General features: G+C 32.3%; 1 protein-coding gene across 1 annotated transcript in view; it reads right to left on the minus strand.

Moving 5' to 3' along the window:
* Positions 1–8740: 8740 nt before the first annotated feature.
* The window catches only part of MTX2 (metaxin 2), a 59914-nt gene continuing 45955 nt past the window's right edge, over positions 8741–22699 (minus strand). The window contains exons 4-10 of the mRNA XM_045831376.1: positions 22139–22211; positions 18504–18580; positions 17136–17228; positions 16608–16646; positions 16096–16221; positions 14935–15011; positions 8741–9204 (exon numbers count right to left, since the gene is read on the minus strand). Of these exons, the coding sequence (XP_045687332.1) occupies positions 9021–9204; positions 14935–15011; positions 16096–16221; positions 16608–16646; positions 17136–17228; positions 18504–18580; positions 22139–22211 (669 nt within the window). The 3' untranslated portion in view covers positions 8741–9020. The remainder of the gene's footprint in view (positions 9205–14934; positions 15012–16095; positions 16222–16607; positions 16647–17135; positions 17229–18503; positions 18581–22138; positions 22212–22699) is intronic.

Raw genomic sequence — 22699 nt, forward strand, 5'->3', positions numbered from 1 at the left:
TTAGAATTTAGTATGAGAGATGTGGCATTTTCAGTCAGTGAATTTTCTGTCAACAGTGTTTCTTGATTTTGATAATTTTGAGAAATATATTGTCAAATTATCCTTTTAAAAAGTATATTTATACTTGTCCAAACCTATGGAATGTGCAATACCAAGAGTGAACTATAATGTAAACTATGGACCCTGGCACACAAGGATTGGGAGGATGTCCCAAACATGGCACAAAAACTCCAATCATAAAAGAAAAGGCTGCTCATCACTCTGCCTATATAAAAATCACAAACTTTTAGACATTAGAACACACCATAAAGGAAGTGAAAACACAAACCTTAAACTAAGAGATATTTGTAATACTTATTTAACCAAGTAGGCATTAATATCTATAATATAAATACAATTCCCACAAATCACTAAGAATAGTCAAACACCCCGATAAAAAATAGGCAAAGCCACTATTAAGTCATTTCACAAAAACAGGAAAAAAAGAAAAAGGAAATGGCCAATAAACATGTATGTGTGTTTGTGCATATATACACACACATATATACATATATTTCAGCTCACTAGTCATCTGGAAAATGCAAATTAAAACCACATTGAAAAAAATTTGTCCAATAATTCCAAATGTTGGCAAAGAGGTGGATAAGTGTAAGTGTGTAAACTGGCATGTGCATTTGGGAAAACAATTTGGAATTACCTAGTAAAGTTACACACAAACATGAAAAACCTGCAATTATACTCCTACACTGACACCCTAGAAAAATTTTTGCACACTTATACTAGGAGATATAAACAGGACTGTTCATAAGCAGCACTTTTTATAACAGCAAAACTCGGGACACAACCATAATGTTCACTGACAAGAGAACAGAGAAATAGTGTTGTATTTGCATGTAAAAGAATACTATGTAATAGTGAAAATAACCACTCCTAGATGCAACAAAATAAATAGGTGAAATTTAAAAATGTAATACTATGTGAAAGAAGCAAAACAGAAGAATATACATGGAGTGATTCCATATGCATAAATATCAAAAACAAAAATAATAAATCATGGGGATGATTAACACAAAATTCACGATGGTGGCAGCCTCCAGCAGTGGGGCAAGGAGCTGCGAGCAGACGGAAATGGCTCAGTAACACCGAGAGGGCTTTAGATACTAGTGACATTCTATTTTCTTTTTTAACCTAGGTGTGGATATCACCTACATAACACTTAAAAAAAGAAAACGTATATTACATCTTAAAAAGCAGACTTAAATGAACTTACTGCAACGGTTATTAAATAAAGCATATTTTTAAAAAATGGAAGGACAGCAGGAGTGGTTCACAGGTGCTTTTTTTATTTTCTTTTATGTTTGAAACTTTTCATAATGAAACCTGTTTTAAAAAACTCAGCACTTTTAATTCTAAATGAACACTTATCTCAAGAAGATAAAGCAACCTAGATTTCCAGGTTTTCCACTTTCAAATGCAGAAAGCTAACCTGCCAGTGAGGGATTCGAAGCCTGGCAGTGATCGTGAGGGAGAGGGTCCATTCTGACACGGGCGGAGCCGCGGAGCAGGACCCCGGGCATTCTCTGAGACCTTGGAGCCACACCCAGCTGACAGATGCAAGGAACTGAATTATGCCAACAACCTCAATGATCCTGGAAGCAGATTCTTTCCTCCAGACAAGAACTCAGTATAGTTGGCACTTAGATTTCAACCCTAGAAGACCCTGAAAACATTAATCAGCTATGCCAGGGCTTCTTACCTCGAGAACTAAGAGACAATAAATGGGTGTTGTTTCAAGTCACTAAATAATGATAGTGATAATAATAATAAAATGTAGAAAGCTGAAAAGAGTATTACTGATTCCATTCTAGCAATAATAATAAACACCAATCTGCAAATTCACCCATTTTTGAACTCAGGGGTTACAGAGCCAACTAACCCAAAGCCTGAGAGAAAGAACATGAGTACTTGTTTACCTAAAACAGATACTTAATGACAATGGTAAGAAGAACCTGGCTAAAACTTTTAATTGTTAAAAGCTGAGTGTGGACTAACCAAAAGACTATTAAAACCCTGGAGGCCACAGACAAAAGAATTTACACTCGCTCATTGATTCTTCTCCAAGGACAGGAAGTTCATGAAACAAGATAAAACAAAACTGGAGACTGAGTATCTTTTGTGGTCTCCTGGAGAAAAGCATCAGTTGGAAGAAAGAGACTCAACCCCACCTGATGCCTTCCCCTCTCTCTCACATATGGAACAAAAGGCACCAAAGAACTGACTCTTACCTCATCCCAAGCATTAAAATTAACTCAATGTGGATTATACACTTAAATGATGTAAGAGCTAAAACAGTGACACTTCTAAAAGAAAACACAGAAAATCTTTAGAACTTTGGATTAGGTAAAGATTTTTTAGATATGACAATAAAATCGTAATACATAAAAGAAAGTCTTGATAAACTGGACTTCAAAATTAAAAATTCTGGCTCTTCAAAAGACACCACAGAGAAAATTAAAAGATAAGCCATAAACTGGAAATAAAGTAGTATCAATTATTTGAACATAAGCTCTGATTAAAGATATATATATTGTAAACTCTGGGTAACCACTATAAAAATTTTTAAAGGCATAAATAATAAACCAATAGTAGAGATAAAATGGCCTCATTTAAAAATCTCAATTAATCCAAGAGAAGGAGGAAAGAACAAGTAGACCTTGCCAGGTGTCTCAGTTGGTTAGAGCATCATGCTGTGACCACAAGGTAGCTAATTCAATTCCTAGTCAGGGCACATGCCTAGGTTGCAGGTTTGATCCCCAGTGGGAGCATGTATGGGAGTCAACCAAAGGATGTTTCTTTCTGACACTGATGTTTCTTTCTTTTTCTCTCTCTCTTCCTCCTTCCCCTCTCTAAAATCCTTAGGTGAGTATAAAAAACAAACAAACCTAAAACAATCAGAATAGAAAATACCTGGAAAAATAGTTTAATCCACCTCTACCAATAATTACATTAAGTATAAACATACTAAACACACCAATTAAAAGACAGAAATTGCCAGGAAATCCAAGATGCAACTCTAAGCTGATTATAAGAAAAACATTTTAAATATAAGGATATAAGTAAGCTAAAAATAAAATGATTAAAATACACAGACCTTGCAAATACTAATCTAAACAAAGCTGAAGTAGCTCTATCAGATAAATAACTAAATTAACTGAAATGACTAAATTAATATAACTTCAGTGCCAGAGACATTACCAGAAATAAAGGATAGTACATATCAATAAAGAGATCAAGTTCCAAGAAGAAATTATATTCCTGAATATACATATAATTAACAAGATATCGTCAAAATGCATGAATCCAATTGTTAGAAAGGGGGAAAAAGCCACAATTCAACATTCCTTTCTTAGCAACATAGAACACTTCTCTCTCAGCAGTATAGAAAAAGTAGACAGAAAATTAGTAAGAATATAAAAAACCAGAACAACACTATCAACCAATTAGACCAACTTAACATTTATAGGATACTCCACCCAATAATAGCAAAATACAAAACTCTTTTCAACTGCATGTGGAATGTTCAACAAGATAAACCATATTCTGGACCATGATGTAAACTTTAACAAATTTAAAAGAACTGAAATGTGAAGTATGTCCTAGAAATAAAAACAAACCAGAAATCATTAAGAGAATATCTCAGAAACTCTCAAATATTTTCAAATTTTAAAAATATACTTATACCTGGCTGGCATAGCTCAGTGGATTGAGCTCGGGCTGCAAACCAAAGTGTCACAGGTTCGATTCCCAGTCAGGGCACATGCCTGGGTTGCAAGCCATGACCCCACAGCAACCGCACATTGATGTCTCTCTCTCTCTCCCTCCCTTCTCTCTCAAAAAATAAATAAAATCTTTAAAAAAAAAAGTAAATCATTTAAAAATATATATATATATACTTATAGATCTCTAAAACATATAAAGAACTCACATGATTCCACACCAGGAAGACAAATAATCCAATTTTAAAAAATGGGCAAAGGACCTGAACAGACACTTCTCCAAGGAGAACATACAGAAGGGGGCCTTAGACATATGAAAGGATGCTCAGCATCGCTAGCCATCAGAGAGATACAAATTAAAACCACAATGAGATACCACTTCACACTGGTCAGAATGGCCATCATAAACAAATTAACAAACAAGTGCTGGTGAGGTTGCAGAGAAAAGGGAACCCTAGTACACTGTTGGTGGGAATGCAGACTGGTGCAGCCATTGTAGAAACTGTGGAATTTCCTCCAAAAACTAGAAATAGAACTGCTTTTTGATCAAGTGATTCCACTGCAGGGCTTATATCCTAAGAATCCTGAATCACCAATTCAAAAGAACCTATGCACCCCAACGTTCATAGCATTATTTATAATAGCCAAGTGCTGGAAACAGCCTAAGTGCCCATCAGTAAATGAATGGATCAAAAAGCTATGGTACATTTACACAATGGAATACTATGCAGCAGAAAGAAAGAAGGAGCTCCTACCCTTTGCAACAGCTTGGATGGAGCTGGAGAGCATTATGCTAGGTGAAATAAGTCAGGCAGTGAAAGACAAATACCATATGATGCCACCTATAAGTGGAACCTAATCAACAAAACAAACGAGCAAAATAGAACCAGAGACATTGAAATAAGGAACAAACTGACAGTGACCAGAGGGGAGAGGGGATGGGGATAACTGGGGGAATAAGGGGATGTGCAAATCAAGGGACAATGTATTAAGGATCTATGGGCAGGGACAATAGGATGGGGACTGACTGTGTGACCAGGGTTGTGGGAAGTAGAACAACTGTAATTAAACAATAAAAAATTTAAAAAATACAGTTATAAATAACCCAGGGGTCAAAGAAATCACAACGGAATTAGAAAACATTTTGAACCAAATGAAAATAAAAGCACAACATCTGAAAATTCCACTCCAAGCAGTGCAGTGCTTGCAGGGGAATTTACAGTATTAAATCTTATATTAGAAAAAAAGTTTCAAATTGGCCTAAGCTTCCACACTAACTAACTATAAAATGATGAGCAAGTTAAACCCACAGCAAGTAAAAAGAGGGCGATAATGATACGAGCAAAGAATAAACTGAGAACAACAAACACAGAGAAAAGTCAGTGAAGCCAAAAGTTAGATTCTTGGAAAATAACAAAATTGATAAACATTTAACTAGCCTGACCAAGAAAAAGAGAAGACAAAGATTACAAATATGAGGAAGGAAAGGGAGATTACCAACAGAAAACCTCCAGGTCTCAACAGATGCATTGGTAAACTGTACCAAACATTCAAGGAAAAAGTAACACCAAATCTAAACTTTTCCAGAATATAGAGGAGAAAGGAGTACTTCCTGACCCACGTAGTGAGGACAGCATTAACCTGAAAACAAAACCAAGTAAAAGCATTACAAGAAAACTAGGGACCAATATCCATACAACAATCCTGGAAAAAATACGAAGAAATCAAATCTAACAATATATTTAAAATATAATATATCATGACCATATGATGTTTATCCCAGAACACTAAAAGCTGATTCAATGTTTGAAAATCAATTCAAGTTAAGTCATCATTTCTACAAACTAAAGAAAAAAACAGATCATTTCAATAGATAAAGAAGAACCTCTCATAAAGTACACCATTCACTCATGATTTAAACACTCACATACACACACACTTAGCGAACCAGAAATAGAAAGGAACTTTCTCAACCTGATCAAGGTCACCTACAAAAACCTACAATCATATTTAATGGTGAAAGACTGAATACTTTCCCCCTAGGATCACAAATGACGCAAAGGTGTCTATTTTCACTACCACTGTTCAACACTGTACAGGACGTCCTTGTCAGTGTGATAAAGCAAACCAAACAAATAAAACCCATAAGCAAAAGGCATATCAATTAGAATTTTTAAAAAACTTACTGTTCACAGAAAACAGAATTGTCTAAGAAAACCTCAGAGAATCTACTGTAGAGTCTTATCACAAATTCAATGACCATAATTTGGTAAAAATGTAAAAGAATCAAAAATAGAAATCTGATACATTTTTAGGAACTTAAAATGAACTAGGGGAATATTTCTAGTGTATCAGTCTAGATATAGTCAACTTCTTAATACTTTTTAAGAAAATAAAATTTACAAACAATAAGAAACAACTAGTTGTAATACTTTAAAAAATCAAAATAAGCTCAGTTATTTTATCTTCTCAAATTTTACTTTAGAAGTGTAGTATACCTTGAAATAGCTCAATGTACAGCCACATTTTACCCGTTCTCATTACATAACAATCATGCATATAAGTTAGAAAAATACTACTCCTCATCTGTTCATCCAAAAAGTATCAAGACATTATTAGTAAATCTCTCAAATTGACATTTCATAACTTCTACTTTTCCTGGATTGAGGGTACCTAATACAGTATCTACTTGTCTAATATATAACTGTATATTAGACAAGTACTGTATTAGTGCCAGCCTGCAAACCAAAGGGTTGCCAGTTTGATTCCCAGTCAGGGCACATGCCTGGGTTGAGGGCCAGGTCCCCAGTAGGGGGCACGTGAGTGGCAACCACGCACTTGATGTTTCCCTCCCTCCCTTCCTCTCTCTCTAAAAATAAATAAATAAAATCTGAAAAAGAATTCAGTACACTCACAGCAAAACAACATTTAACTCTTTGGTCAGCATTCTATAGTTTTTCAGTGAAAATTTTTAGCTACAGCGACTTGACTTCACGAACCGAAATTTAAGAGATAAAAAGCAGGTGATGGAATTACCATAATGAGATGTCAAGGTTTCTATTTTCTAATGCATTGTTTTGATGGTCATCCATTCACACAACAGGAGAGAAACTAGACCTCTCTGAGAAAGATCCATAGACATACAGTCTTAAATAACAGTAAATATCTCAACTTGCAATAAACAACCATTGTCTCCCAATGTTCCTCATATTAAAGAATATAGCCTGTTGTAATAATTAAGATTAAAATGTCACCAACCATGCTGTAATATCTTTAGATCCAAAACACTCAAGAAAAAAGTCTAGATTTTACTTGTTCAATTAAATGAGCATTATGGTAAAATATTTTTTAGAAAGCATCATTAAGTACAAAACAAATACCAAAATATATACAGAAAAAGCCTGCGATAAAAATTGTACAAAACACAGGTAATTTGAAAATTTTATTTTAATAATAATAAGATTACAAAATTAGCTCAGGAATGCTATAATAAATAAAAACTGTAGTCCAAAGAGAGGACCCAAAGTTTATGTGGGATCTAGACTAAGGAGAACATAAAATGCCCCTGTTATGGGATAATTTATAATCTTAAAAAAAAAGTACAGTGTTCCTTAAAAGCCAAACAGGTGCCAGAATGCACCTGAGTTGGATTTGAATCCCACCTCTACCACCTGCAACTCTATGGCCTCAGACAAGGAATTTTACCCTTTCTGCCTCCATTTCCTCCTCTGTAAACTGGGGATAAAAACCTTTGCATTGTTTTGTAAGGATCAAATGAATTAAAAATGCTTGGTACCTAGAAAGAAAATATAGAAGTACTATTATTCTAGACATTTTCAAGAAATTATTTTTATATCTGACTCTTTATAGAATCCCTGGTTTTATATAAAATATTAGAAAATTTGAAAGAGACAACATATAATCTTTAGTGTTTATATATAAACTCTTATTGATACTTCTGTAAAAACTATCCTCTCTTTCTCACAAAAGGAATAAGCCAGCATTATTAAAATATTCTTGTCTCAGGGGCTAGAAAGAAGTATTCAAAGTCATGAAAGGCAAGGACCTACATCTAAGACTACTCTATCCAGCAAAGCTTTCATTTAGAATGGAAGGGCAGATAAAGTGCTTCCCAGATAAGGTCAAGTTAAAGGAGTTTATCATCACCAAGCCTTTATTATATAAAATGTTAAAAGGACTTATCTAAGAAAAAAGATAAAAAATATGAACAGTAAAATGATAACAAACTCATAACCATCAACAACTGAACCTGGAAAAACAAAAGCAAAAACTAAGCAAACAACTAGAAAAAGAACAGAATCACAGAAATGGAGATCACATGGAGGGTTATCAGTGGGGAAGGGGTAGGGGAGAATGGGGAAAAAGGTAAAGGGAATAAGAAGCATAAACAGTAGGTACAAAATAGACAGAGGGAAGTTAAGAATTGTATAGGAAATCAGAAGCCAAAGAATTTATATGTACGACCCATGAATATGAACTAAGAAGGGGGAGGGATACTGATGGGGGAGGGGGTGCAGGGGGGAACATGGGACAACTGTAATAGCATAATCAATAGAATATATTTAAAAAATAAATAGTTTTGTCTCAAAATAAAGTTTCAAAGAATAAGGTCCTTGAAACTTTCCCTTTATCAAATGTAAATTATAGTTGCTCTGATGTAATGTTTTTAAATTCAATCAAGTTTAGATATGAAGAATGCTCTTAAGTGATAATCTGTTCCAAGATTTAATCACCTTGTAATCATTTTTGTCACTTTGTAGTCACATTTTCCAAGAGGATATGTGTTAAGAACATTTTTCCTATGACTAGGTTTACCATGTATCTAGCGAAGTAACCTTGGGAGCAGGAACAGAAATTAGTTGCCTTAGAAAAGACACTGTTCATTCCATGTACATAAAGTTCAGAGAGTGGCTTTCAGAAAGATCAAGTAAATATACCAGCCATACAGTTGTTAAGGGTTTATTTTTATATGCATACATTTCAAGAAAACAAAAATTTCAAGATACAGAATTTAACATCAAATGAAATCATTCGGAATTATTTCAGTGTATACATAAACAACAGTATAAAGTACATGTATAAGATACACTATATAACTTGTTTCTGAGGTTTCAAAAAGCAGTGTTTTGGTTTTAAAATTCTGATAGCATTATTATGTCATTCAAGTAACACATATTTCAAAAGTTAAATTTTTTATAATAATAACTAAATTAATACATAACTCTAAGACAATCTGATAGATGAGCTGCCTTTACCACGATCTTCAAAAAAGTGCTGTTCAATTCTTCTACAAAAAGCAAGAAGGTTGCTATAGTTTTTCACCTTCTCAGAAAGTTCATCATTGGTCAGCTGTGTGGTCAGAATAGTGTACAGATGGCCAAATACCAGTGCGTCTAGTTCGGTAGGCCTAGAACCAAAGTAGAAATGAGAGTAACATAAACAGTATACAACTTGTATGGTGGGATCTATACCATTTTTAACAACATTTATTCATCTATTTAAAAGAAAAAAAATCACAGAAAGAAATAAATCCTACCCCAACTTGATAGAATTTATTGTTTTAACTTATAGAGTTTTTTATAAGATTTGAAAAAAGTATTTTAAACTATTAATTGCTGGTTGTGTGACTTGCTTTTTGAAGCAGTAGTATTATTAAATGTCTTAAAATAATATTGGTATAATCGATCATATTAATTTTATTCATTAATTTGTTCACTAAATAAATACAGAAGCTCTCTAATGTGCCAGAAACTGTGCCAGATGCAAGATATAAAAACACCACATTCTCAGACATTGACACAAAACACAGATTAACACAACACAACTTAGTAAGTGCTTTAATCGACGCATAAACAAAATGTTATCTAAGCACAGACAATTTTGCTGTGGTGCTGGGACAACACAACTATACCTGATTACACAATCATATATTATAAAAATGATTACAATATGATTTCATTTGAATTTGACCTCTTTTAAAGTAACAGCTTTCTAAAAGAGACATAATCATGAAGACGGCTTCAATAAAAACTTGTCTAGAATTTTTCCCTCTAATTATGTATTACTGACAAAAATGTGAAATTTGTCTACCTCACTACTAATGATCTATAAATGGGGCATCACCAATCATTAAAATAATTGCTAGTACAATAAATATCACAAAAAGGAGAAAATCTCTCATAATTATGAACTAATTACTGTTGTTAGCTCCAAGGTAATAAGCTTTACAGAAAACATGTGTTAGCCCACCTGAATGAAAATATGCCACAGTAATCCTGTTTGGCAGAACAAATCTGGGGATCCATCAAATCTAGGTGTGAATCCTACTGCTGCCACTTACTGGCTGTGTGGCCTTGATCACTACTGATGAATGAACTCATGCAGTTCCATAGCTTTAAATGCCTCTTCATCCACTAATTCCCAGATATTTATCTCTAGTCCTAAACTTTCCCCTAAACTCCAGAGTCACACATTAAACAAATCAATAAAAGGTGATGTACTTCTCATACCACACTGCAACTGTGTTTATTTAACTATCCCTACCCCCGTTATACTCCAAGCTATTTAAAGGTAACACTGCACATATCTTTAAATTCCCAGTTCTTAGCAAAATATCTAAGAACTGAATCTGTATTTGCTGAATAAATAAATGAAACAGAAAAGAAAGCATCCTACCTAAGGTGTGTAGAATATTTACTTTTTCAATAATACTTATTCACAATTAAGAATACTTAATTTTTCAATAATACTTATCTTTCAAAGCCTTCTCTTTCTTTTGACACATTTATGAAGGTTTCATCGAAGTCAGAAATACAGTCTATGGCCATGTTTAAAAGGGAAGACAAAGGGATAGTTTAAAAAAAATCACAAGTGTCCTTGGACTTAATAGCACCAGGACCCTATCACTAAACTATCAGTAACAAATGGATCCCTGAAAAGAACCAAGGATGTAGAAGGTGGATAAATGGAGAGGTGAGACATTCTGTGAGAAGTAATATAAACACCAACTCTACCATATCCCTAAACAAATTTCTTAAAAGATAAATCTTATCTCACCAAAGCAGAATTTATTTCCCTAATCCTTCTTTTAGGGTTAAGTACCCTTTGCTTCTTAGACTAAAGGTCAATATATTCCCTGATGCAACTTCTAACAGTGTAGATGGGCATCCTTTCTCAGTAAGTGAAGGCACTGCATGAGTTCAAGTATACATGTACCTGTAACCTAGAGCGACCTAGAAGTGCCCCTGAAGTGGTCATAATGTTATTAGCTGAAAATATACATCCACATAACCCAATGGTGCTGAATTGCATATAGAAAACAAACATACAAAACTGATCTAAAGTAACTTAAGGTAGCAGCTTTGTGGCAGTTACTTCAGAACATCTAACAGGGAGCAGAATACAATATACAAAGTTGACCAAAACACACACACACACATTTTAATGCATATTTGTTTTCATCCTTACAAATCTCAGCTACTTATATATATTGACTCTGACATACATGTAAGTTACCAATTACCTCAAGTCTTTCCTATGGTAGTGGTTAACACAATTATATACTATTGCTAAAACTCTCAGACCTATACACATTAAAGTGTCAATTTTACTATATGTCAATTAGACTATAACAAACCTGACTTAAAAAAAGCAATAAACTCAGAAAAATATTTGCAACTGATGCAAAACAAGCACAAAACAACACACCTGACCCAATATTTTGACTGAATTGTTTAATCAAGCCAAGATCTTTAAGTACTTCCAGTTTTAATTACCTTTCCTATACCACCTGGAGAGAAAACATAACATTTCCGCCCTTCTGCTTGCTAAGTAGCTAGTGGATTGTGACTTGGATATTGATAGCAACTCTCCCCCTAAGACTTTTAACATCTTTCACATGTACTATTGGTGCATTTATCTTTATACACTTTAAAAACATTTTTTATCCTTTTACTGATTCTAGAGAGAGGGGGATGGAGGGAGAAAAAGAGGGAAAGCAACACTGACGTGAGAGAGGAGTATCAGTTGCCTCTTTCACTTGCTCTAACGGGGCACTGAACTGGCAACCCAGGCATGTGCTCTGCACAGGTGTTGAACCAGTGACTTTTCATATGCCCAACCAAACCAACTGAGCCACACCAGCCAGGGCTCTTTATAGACTTTTTATTAGATAAATATTCCAGGGTGACAAATATGTTTTTAAAGTCCAAAGCAATTTGTTGTCTTATCTTGCATTATTATTCCTTCCACATTTTTGTTCATTATCTAGTCTTTCACGTGAATATTAAAATAAAAACAATGCTGTAAATGTGAATGTTTTCCTAACCTTTCCCATTAAAAATCTCTTTTTTGCTTTATTATAATCCCATATTTTTTCCTTCTGACCTTTCACAGTCTAGTTTCAAAAATATTAATTTTGTCCAACTGTTCCCTAATCTTTTTTCCAATTACACTGCTAACCTGTTGTGTCTTCATACTACTAGAAATAATATACATATCCTTTATTTACATCCTGGCTACTAATCTTTAGGATTGTCATTCAAGTTTGTAAATCTAGCCCCTTGCCATCAAAGTTTTCCATATTTTGCCTTTGGATATTTTTTAACTATTTCCCATTAATTTTCTTAACTGGTGATTTCTTAATTGAATAAACCTCAATAAAATCCTATTCCTCCCTGAAATTCTTCATCTTCAATATACCTTTCCATCTATATATGAAGGTATCTTTTCAAATTTTCCCACTTACTTAATAGTTACTAGCAGTATTTTTTAACTCCTTTTCCAATTTGTCATTCAACCTAACCTAGTTTTAATCAAGGTTTGGGCTTCTTCTAGGTAACAGGTTCTGTCAGGAAAACACAGACTTGTGAGGAGCTCATAAATGCTTTAGAATAGTATAACTCTTTCTATCCTAATTATATTTAGAAAATATATTTTTCTATTCTTTCTTCCCCTTTATTAAAAAGGTCACACAGAAATATCACTTTAAGGAAAGTTTTATTTTTTCATTCCAACTCTATACTTGAAGGGGAAAAATGACTTAATAGTCTTTGTGTAGGCGTCTTACTAGATATCACATATCAGCAAGATAGCACAGTATAGATTTTGCTTTTGTTGCATTTCTGAAATACGATTTAATATGTAAAAGCTACCAATACTATATATTTTGAAGGAAACAAAGGCCAAATATTTTAGTATCTACCTTCTATTATTTCCAATATTTTTCTAATTTATTGTTCTTTTACTGGTCCACCATTTAGCTTTGTCCTCTTTTCCCAATTACTGTTCTCACTACAAGACATCCCTCCGCCACCTTTTCCCTTTCTCCCATGAAGTGAAGCTAGAGGGTTTCTTTCATAAGCCCTCTCAACATCCCCCGTAGGTAGAGAAGCTAGAACAAAAACTTATTCTAGTAGAAGAGGGTAAAGGGGGGACACACAGGAAAATAAAGTAACCTGCCACAGTTTGGTATATGCTAGAGCCAAGGACAGAAGTCAGGGCCTCTGACTTGGAATCCAATACCATCTGTCTTGACTTGAGCCAGTGCTCTTTTCACTGAGGTGTCACATCTCACAAAACAAACACTCCTGCCTCAAATAAAAAGAATAAGAAAAATTCTGCCACAACAAAGTGAAAATACCAAGTTACTTTTTCCTAAATAAAGTGTTTACTAGCATGCTAATATTAATGAACAATTGGGTAAAATTAAAAACAATCTATTCCATTCATTAGTCATAACTTTAGGAAAACTGTTTATCTAGGTTTCATATAAGATAAAATTATTGCCAAAACCTATATCTTAATATCAATTAAACAGTTTCTGAATAGGGAATTTTAGTTTTGTAACCATTCTAGATTTTAAATTTTTCATTACAAGTTTAAATATAATTGTGCCCTTATGAAGAAAAAATATTCTAATATTTCCACTAAATCACATGTCAAATGTTACTTTGACACTGAATTTAAATAAGAAAAATAAGTTAGTTTCATTCTGCTGGCTTCCCATGAAGGCAGCGTGTATAACAAAACTAACTCCTAACATAGAATGATGCACTTCAAACAATAAAACACGTTTCTAAGCTTTCAACTCATGGAGCTTTTGAACACTATCACCTATCTTGATTGATGAACAGACTCCAATTTTATTTTCCTACCAACTACACATAGTATAGACTAACATAACTTAAATATTCCAAACTATCAAACAGTCATTTTTGCTACAAATGTTAATCTCTCTACAAAATGATGTTGGATGTGGCTATAGAAGACCAATGCCTATAAAGATATATAATAAATAATAGCAAATAAAGCTTTATAAAACTTATCAATTTAAAAAGCAAAATATTTTATTAAAAAGCAAAGAAAAAGGTTAAAATTTCTAAGCAAACCACTGAGATTCAATGCTAATTTAAGCCTATCTTACACTGGATCACAGGATACACTAAATACGTACACAGGATATGCTGATTTTGATACACTAAAATTATAACTTGAAAATAAAAAAATTCATTCTTTGCCTATACTATTCCTTTCCAAATTACCAAAAAAATAAAATCTGTCTTAGTGAAACATAAATTAACCTATGTACATAAATATTTAATCTATATCATTTGTATTCATTTCTGTGCTTTACAAATACTTTCACTAACTTTTAAAAAATAAGCTCATGATTGTGCTTGTCCACCCAATACTATTTTTTTTATTGTTTGGTTGTGTTTGCTTTTCTAGTCCCTAGGGCATCACCCTATACAGACAATGTAGTTACACTTCACATTCTAATAGTACTTTGCAAGTTTAGAATTCTGTTAATTAAGGTGTCATATTTCCCTACATAGCACCTTGAACTACCTCTAGGAGAACCTCTATCCCGTGGTACACTAATGACTGGTTTACATATTTTTCCTTAAGAGAAATTCTTAATGGCAAAAACACATTTTAGAAATCTTAGTCTCCCAGAGTCTAGCACTACACCTGATACCCAAGAGGTGCTAAATGTTTAATAAAGGAAAAAAATAAGTTTAAATATAACAATCTTTTTCACAAACATTTCTTGATTAAACAATTCCTCTATGATAAAACAAGTTTGTAACTTAACAATATAGAAAAGAAACTAACTTTAAAAACTAAAATTTCTTACTGCTTATTGAAGAAATACGGTTGTGTTCCCAGTCTCTGGGAAAGCGCCTGACAGCACTGGTCCACGTCTTCTAGGACCTGACACAGCCACAGACCCCAAAGGAAAACATCTAAATTAGCAAAACAGTAACATGTGTCTAAAACAAGTTATAGTACGATTTACAACAAAAATATAAGTTTAGGTAATCTTTTACAATGTATTTATTTAAGTCAGGCTACAGGTCACATATAACATAAATAATACTTTCTATAAAAGAAATATGAAGAAAATTGGAGAGCTAATTTCCTGTAAATGAAAGTACAATTAAGTTACTTATAAGGATTATTATCAAGAAAGTTTTTACCTCAAAATTTCACTCCCTACAAAAACTGTTTCCCTGAATCCATATACTCAAATGACTTTACATGTATTTTTTAAAAACCTGCCTATTAAAGATGACACTGCTGACCCACCATGAGCAAAGCATTTCAGCTGTGTTCCCACTAGAGGAGATGGCTTTTATTTACTCCAGCCCTATTCATTTACCCAACCCCCCTTGTGGGTAATGGCACGCAGAAGTGAGTTGGCTGCCTAGCACTAGGGGTGGCTGTGGAAAAGAGACACTAAGTAGTCTAATGCTGTACAAGCTCATGACCTTGACAAGATTTTTATTTTTCAATCTTGCTACTTCAGTAAATTTAAGAACAACAACAACAAAAGAGATATATTAAGCACTGTATTTAACAGGGTTTTTTTAAAGCCCTAATGCTGCAGATCAATATTGATTGGCATAAAAGATACCCGCAATGTATTGTTGAATACATCAGGTAATAGAGTGGCAGGTATAATATGATCCCATTTAAGGAAAATGTTATCAAGAGACATCCAGAAAAATGTTTTCCAAATAGTTAACAGTGGCAATTTCTAGGTGGAAGGATTTCAGGCAATTTTTATTTCCTTTTTAGACTTTTCTCTATTATATAATTTGTTTTACAATAAACATGTGATTTTTATAAAAGAAAACTATTTCATATCAAAGAAAATGAGGGCAACTGTTTTGTTAGTTTTTTATTATGTTGGGATTTTTTAAAGTACTATCAATATTTAAAAAATTAATTTCTAATGCATTAAAGGTTTATCTTAAATGCATTAAGGGTTCTGAGAACTTCAGTCTGAACTGACCTGGTCCAGAGTCTTGTTACCCCATCCAATGGCTTTCATCTTGCGTTTGACTTCCCACTGTTTCTGATAGGCCAAAATGTGGTTCAGGGGCCAAGGGTAAGGAGATCCATACCTAGCATGTGTGATCTAAAGCAAAAAGATTTTGTTAAAAATGTAATTCTTTCTAAAAACAAAGACTCTTTTTACAAATAGAATTTCAGGGAAATAAATTGTCAGAGAACACAAATATAACAATCTGAAAAAATACAGAGCTCATAAGCTGAAAAATTAAAATTTTAAAACATTCCCTTTAAAAATATATAAACTTTTATGTACTTTGCAACCATTTATATCAAACAATGACACATAGCTTCCCTAAAATGTATGTGCAAGCAAAATTAAAGTAAGTGAAAAACTATATCACTAATGGTATAAACCCACAATGTTTCATTTATGAGCAGGGACTTACAATTCTGAGCAAAAGTGTTTTCTCATTAAATTTTAATTAAGATAAATGCTGCAGAACCACTCACCTCCCCTACTGTAGCTTCATCACACCACTGAAGATACAACTAGGAACAAAAGAAACAGTCACTAAACTTTAGAATACCAAAGAGAAAATGGGTAAAAAGAAAGTTATTTCTTACCATGGTGATTTTTTATAAGACAACTTTATAAAAGACATATGTATGAGGGTTTTCTTCCTTCACTACTGTTGTTATATATAATTATTAAATTTGATAGTGGTACTTGATAACATTTTTTATTCATATAGTACATCTCTAAATACCATTAAAGTATTTTATAACTATTACTCAAGTAAACTTCACATGCTGAAGTCAAGTAAGTAGGCAAGAATCACTCCTTTTTACAAAATTAGAACTGAAACTGTCAGGCATTCTGTTCAAAGATAATGATCAAACAATTTGGGTGAGCATCCTAGCCCAAGAACAGCTTGACTATTTTCCTATTTCTCAAGAACTTTAAAATAACCCATAAGAAAAGATTATCTTTCACTAAAAAACAAGCTTATTTTCAAGACCTATTGTTTTCTAGTATACCTCTGCAGTCAACAGCATATTGTTGACTAATTCCATGTAGGCTTTCATTTCTGCTTTTTGGACTTCATCCAGCCCATCACTAAGAGAATGGCCCTAAAGGGAATTTAAAAAAATTCAAGAGCATCATATTAAATATACAAAAACTTTCAGTTATCTTACTACCAAGGAATATAGCATCAGTCTTTTTGCAGCAAATGTTCATTGGATTAATTTCTAAACTGCCTTCAAAAAGATAATTATTTTATATGAAAAAATAGTTAATATTCTCTTGCCACAAAATATTAATAAGCAGTATGTACAATTATAAAAATAATGCTTTCAATGGATAAAATTATATTATCAATTATTTCACAAAAGAAAACAATAATGGTCAGTAAACTTTGTTATTTTAAGTAACCTTATTACTAATAAATGCCAAAAGATTGACATATGTTACTCATAAAGTGGTCAAAAATAAACAAAGGTATAGGGAAATAGATACTAATTTTTAAATTCTAATACACTATAGTAATAAGTGAATACATAAAATGGTATAACCTTTAATTCAATCTGGCAATCTGTTTTAAGATTTTAAAAATGCATACCCTATAACATCACAATATCTCTTAAGAATTTATCCTAAGGAAATAATCTGACAAGTGTACAAAGGTATATACAGGAATATTTATCTTAGCACTCAATAATAACCAAAAATTGGCAACAACTTGCAACAACTTAAGTGTCTATCAATAAAGACTTAATAAATTATAATACATCCATATAATAGAATACTACATAATTTAAAAGGGTAATTTATACATAAATATTTATATATATGTATATGTGTGTATGTGTGTGTATAGTCATTAACATGGAAAAATTTCCAAACATATTGATGATTTTAAAAGGCAGGTTACAAAATAACTAAAAATAATATGATCTATGCTTTTCTATGTATACAAAGAGAAAAGAAAGTCTTGAAGAATTTTCCCCAAAATGTTAATGGAGGCTGCCCTTTAATAACTATTAAAATCTAAACTGAATAATTCAAATGGACAAATTAATACATCTGACTTCTAACAGATCCTATGTCTCCCTTCTCAAAGGTTGACATTTTTTTAACAACCTAACAGTTTTCATTTATGAACAAAATTCTCATAAGTTAAAAAATTATCTACCATTTTATAAAGATCAAATTACCCTTTGGCCATTGATTTGCAGTATCTTTAAAAAATAACATTTTAGAAATATCTCTCCAATAGTTTATATTGGCACTTTTAAAAACCAGGTTAAAATCAATGTAAATGTTAAGTCATGCTAAAGAATGATGAATGACTGACTTATTTAAGAGTGGCTGTGATCAAATGCATTTAATATCTTTTTTATTACCTTGGCTTTAACAAATTGGACTATTGGACCAAGTTCTGATACTACTTGATTTCCTACATGAATAAATGGTACTTTACCTGTTGAGGAAAAAAAATGTGAGAAAACATTTTAATAAGTTAAAGGTTGTACTAATAAACATAGGAAATCAACACAAAACTGGGATTTGTTTCATTAATGCAGAATTTCACAACACTCTAACTTCTGAAAATTGCAGTTAAACGTGGATGTTAAATTCTATAAATTTTTAAACACTGAATATTGACTAATTTTAAAATGAAAGAAAAAAGAACAATTTGAATTATTCATTTCCAGAGTTCTCACTTATGTAAAATAACAGACCACAATATTCCCTTTTCAGAACTAACACTACCAAATCACTATATAGCTGTAAATATTATTTATTCAAATTACATAAGCCAAGCCCAGACACTGGTTCATGACCGCTGATAGATTTCAAAGAAATTCAACTAGGTCTTCTCTTTGGAGTATAATGAATCAATCCGTATTTAAAATTACATTTAAGAAGATTTCTTTCTACATCTTCTACTTCCAAGTCTCAGGTCCTCATTAAGGTCAATATTTTAAGCACATAATGATATATTAATAAATGTCTCTGAATCAGAAATATCAGGAAGAGAATTAACAATCCTTGAAGGTATGCTAGTTTATGAAGTATTATACAAAGTATGTTCCTAACATGGGGGACAAAAGAACAAGTAGGATGCTTATAAAAACTGGCTTCTCTAAATATTGATAAACACCACATTAAAAATTAGTACATTCCTATAAATACTAATAGTTGATGGAATTATGAGAGATGATGAGAACAAAATAGTCTCTAAATAGAAATAAAGTTTACCCCCAAAACTAGATAATAAACCTTGCTGTCAGGCCTAGTTCAAATAGAGTTCACATTAACAGCAGGCTTCTTCATGGTCCTTTTCAATACATTCACTCCTCTCTGGCTCAGTCAGCCTGAGGGTAATGGATGAGATGCAGAGCACCAACAAAAGCGTCATCTGCATCCATAGGATAACACACTACAAAAGAAAGCCAGGCCTTTTGGAACACAACAACTCAATAGATGTATTTAGAAGACATATCCATGTTACCAATACAGAAACACTGAATTCCACATTCTTTTCTTCTACTATTATAAATCTTGCAGTAAATAAAAAAAATTCTTATCTGTGCATTGTTTTTTAACTTGGGATAAAATCTTTATAACTACTATACTGCTAGAAATAGTTCAGGTCCTCCAACATAAAATCATCTGAAAATGAAAACTATTTATTAATGAATACCCAGATTGAAGGGTATTTCTGGGATGTAACATTCTGAGAGCAAAGTATATTTCTCATTTTCAATAACCAGTTTGTGGTTCTTGGAAGAAAGAGGTCCCATTTTATTTCTTTTCTTAAAAATACTTTGAGCACTGTAGGTTTTGAAACAGGGAAGTAGTGTTGGTAGTCAACGGAGCAATTATATACCTCTGAATCTAGAGAGATATACAAAAGGCAACAAATTAGAAGTGAATAATGTTTCCTGTTACCTGCCTGACTAAAAGTGGAGCCAACATCATATCCTTATTATCAGGCAAAAGCGTAATAAGACAGTTATTCTCTGGCACCAACCAAAGGTTATAAAAGAAAACAAATAGGCAGAATAATCACTTGAGGCAGAAATATCATTTTCAGAACTTTTATTTCTAAAGAAAGCAAGAAGATGTTGCCAAGCAAGTGTGTAGATTTCAAGAATATTAGAAAAAGAAAAGACCTTGGATGTCATCTAATCCAACCATCTCACATTACAGATGAAATCACTAGTGCTTAAAAAAGAGAAGTCAAATTTCCCAAAGAAACTGTTAGTATGTGACAAAGTCACAGAAAGATTAGAGTAAAAATTTCCTAAAAACTTAGCCAAGCAGTCTTCTGACTATTCCATGATGCTCTTTGCTTAAAAATTTTTCCACAAGGTCAAATAAACAAATAAAATGTAACACATTCCCCTGATCACTCCAAATTATATGATGAAAGAGAATACATATAGAGATATAACATTTAAATTTCTTAATAGAAAGTGCCATCTTCATCTACCTAGAAGATCCCTCCTGTGAATGAATATGTATTATTATAGTCTTTACAATACGTATCTGTTTGTCTTTTATTATCTATAAAATAAGATATCTACCTAGGTGATACTTTAGTATAGTTATTTTAGGAAACAGGTAGATATGGCTTCTCCTTATTTGCCTAAGAGATCAACTTTAGTATTAGATTACTAACCCTTTTATATGTATTTCTACACTCTTTGTATGACTACATAGAGGAAAAAGATAGATGAAACCAACACAATTCATTTCTCCAGAATTCAGTGAGGTTTATAAAACCTATGTATAAAATTAACATAAAATGAGTCAATAATGACCTTCAAGAATCTAAAATATCTATGTTTATAATTCTAGAAATTATCTCTTGTAAATGTCTTAAAATGTATATTCATAAACCTATAAATACAGGGTAGGGCAAAAGTAGGTTTATAGTTGTGAGTACATGAAACAGTTTATTCCTCAATTTTTTTTTAAAAGGTACTAAAATTTAATCATTCATAAAAGCTGTAATTATTACTGTATTATTAATTACATTATTAATTAAACAATATTAATTATTATATTATATTATTTCCCAGACAAACTACTATAAGCCCACTTTTGCCCCACCTGGTATAGACATATTCACTTAGAATTCCCAGTGTACATGGAGAGGGCATCTTCACAGCTTTTGACAATTATTACTAGCCTTAGTAACTTAAGATGAAAACCATTTAATACAAGTTATGATTACAATGAAGAGACAGATAAATGTTTCCCTAAAAAACAATTTAACACACTTATGCCCATCTGTTATATTCAACGAGATTTATTCATAAAGAAATAATTCTGTGTTACTATTGCTCCAGCAAAACCAGTTAACAATAATCCATATCAATTCTATTTAACATTTACTTATCAGCTTTGTGGCATTGTTTATGTTAAAATTATCTGAATCATATATATTTTAAATTGTGCTTTACTAATACATGACACACAGAAAAGCAATACTGATTATGAAAAATAGCAGAAAGGCTAAAATCTTAATGAAAAGTATGTTAAAGCCCGTTAAAACAAAAAGAACTGGAAACCAAAAACATTCAGGGGTGACATTAAGATCTATGACAAGTTAATTTAATTATTTCACAATCTTCTTCCATCTTTATAATGGGAGAATATAATTTAAAGAATATAATATAGAGAATATAACTGGATTCCTTAATATTAAAATTTGTTTTGTGAAGAGGAAACGGTCCTATGTAAATAAGAACAGCAAAATCTGAGATTTTGTATTTTCTTACTGTCTACTATTTAAAACAATTCCTTAACTTTCCAGTAACCACCCATCTCTGACCACAGAGCTGAGATGCACAGACACGCCCACCACAATACTGTCAAGTTTGCGATTGTTATTTTATAAAACTATAGGGAAATTCTTCAAAGGATAAACCAAAAATATAGGTATTTTAAAAATGTAGGTACAAATTGGATTAGCCCTGCAATCTTATCAGTGCATAATATTAATGGAGAAGAAAAAAAAACTTACCAGATGGAGACATATATTCTGCATTTGCCCTACAAACCACTTTGATAGGCAGATTACACATTTGCAAAAAGGCCTGTAAATCAAGAGAAGTATAGTAAGCCTAATGAAAACATATGCATATTTGAACACAACTTAAAAAATTTCTTTTCTAAACTTAAGAAATGGCTAATACAGTACCACTTTATTGGAAGAAAATAAATCTACCAAAAGATCTGTATGCCAAACAAAAATAAAGTGTTATTTCACCGCTAAAAAAATCAATATAATGTAGACATCAGTAAATGTATAAAGCTTAAGCATTTATATATATAAGGAAGAAAATGTAAATTATCCACATTTATTTTACTGTATTAGTTTATGCAAGTCAACAATACTTTATATTGCTTTAATTTTCTTAAACTGATGACAAAAGTTCACATTTTATAAGGTATTACTTAATTTCACTATTCTTGCCTTAGGAAAAACCTCTCAAAATGTTATTTCTGCTACTTCAAAGTTCTCCCCAATAATACTAAATATCCTAACATGTAGTTTTTATTCCTTATTAAAGATATAATTTAT

Source organism: Phyllostomus hastatus, unplaced genomic scaffold (assembly GCF_019186645.2).
Source record: "Phyllostomus hastatus isolate PE091 unplaced genomic scaffold, TTU_PhHast_1.1 phas_contig_1, whole genome shotgun sequence".
Lineage (NCBI taxonomy): Eukaryota > Metazoa > Chordata > Mammalia > Chiroptera > Phyllostomidae > Phyllostomus > Phyllostomus hastatus.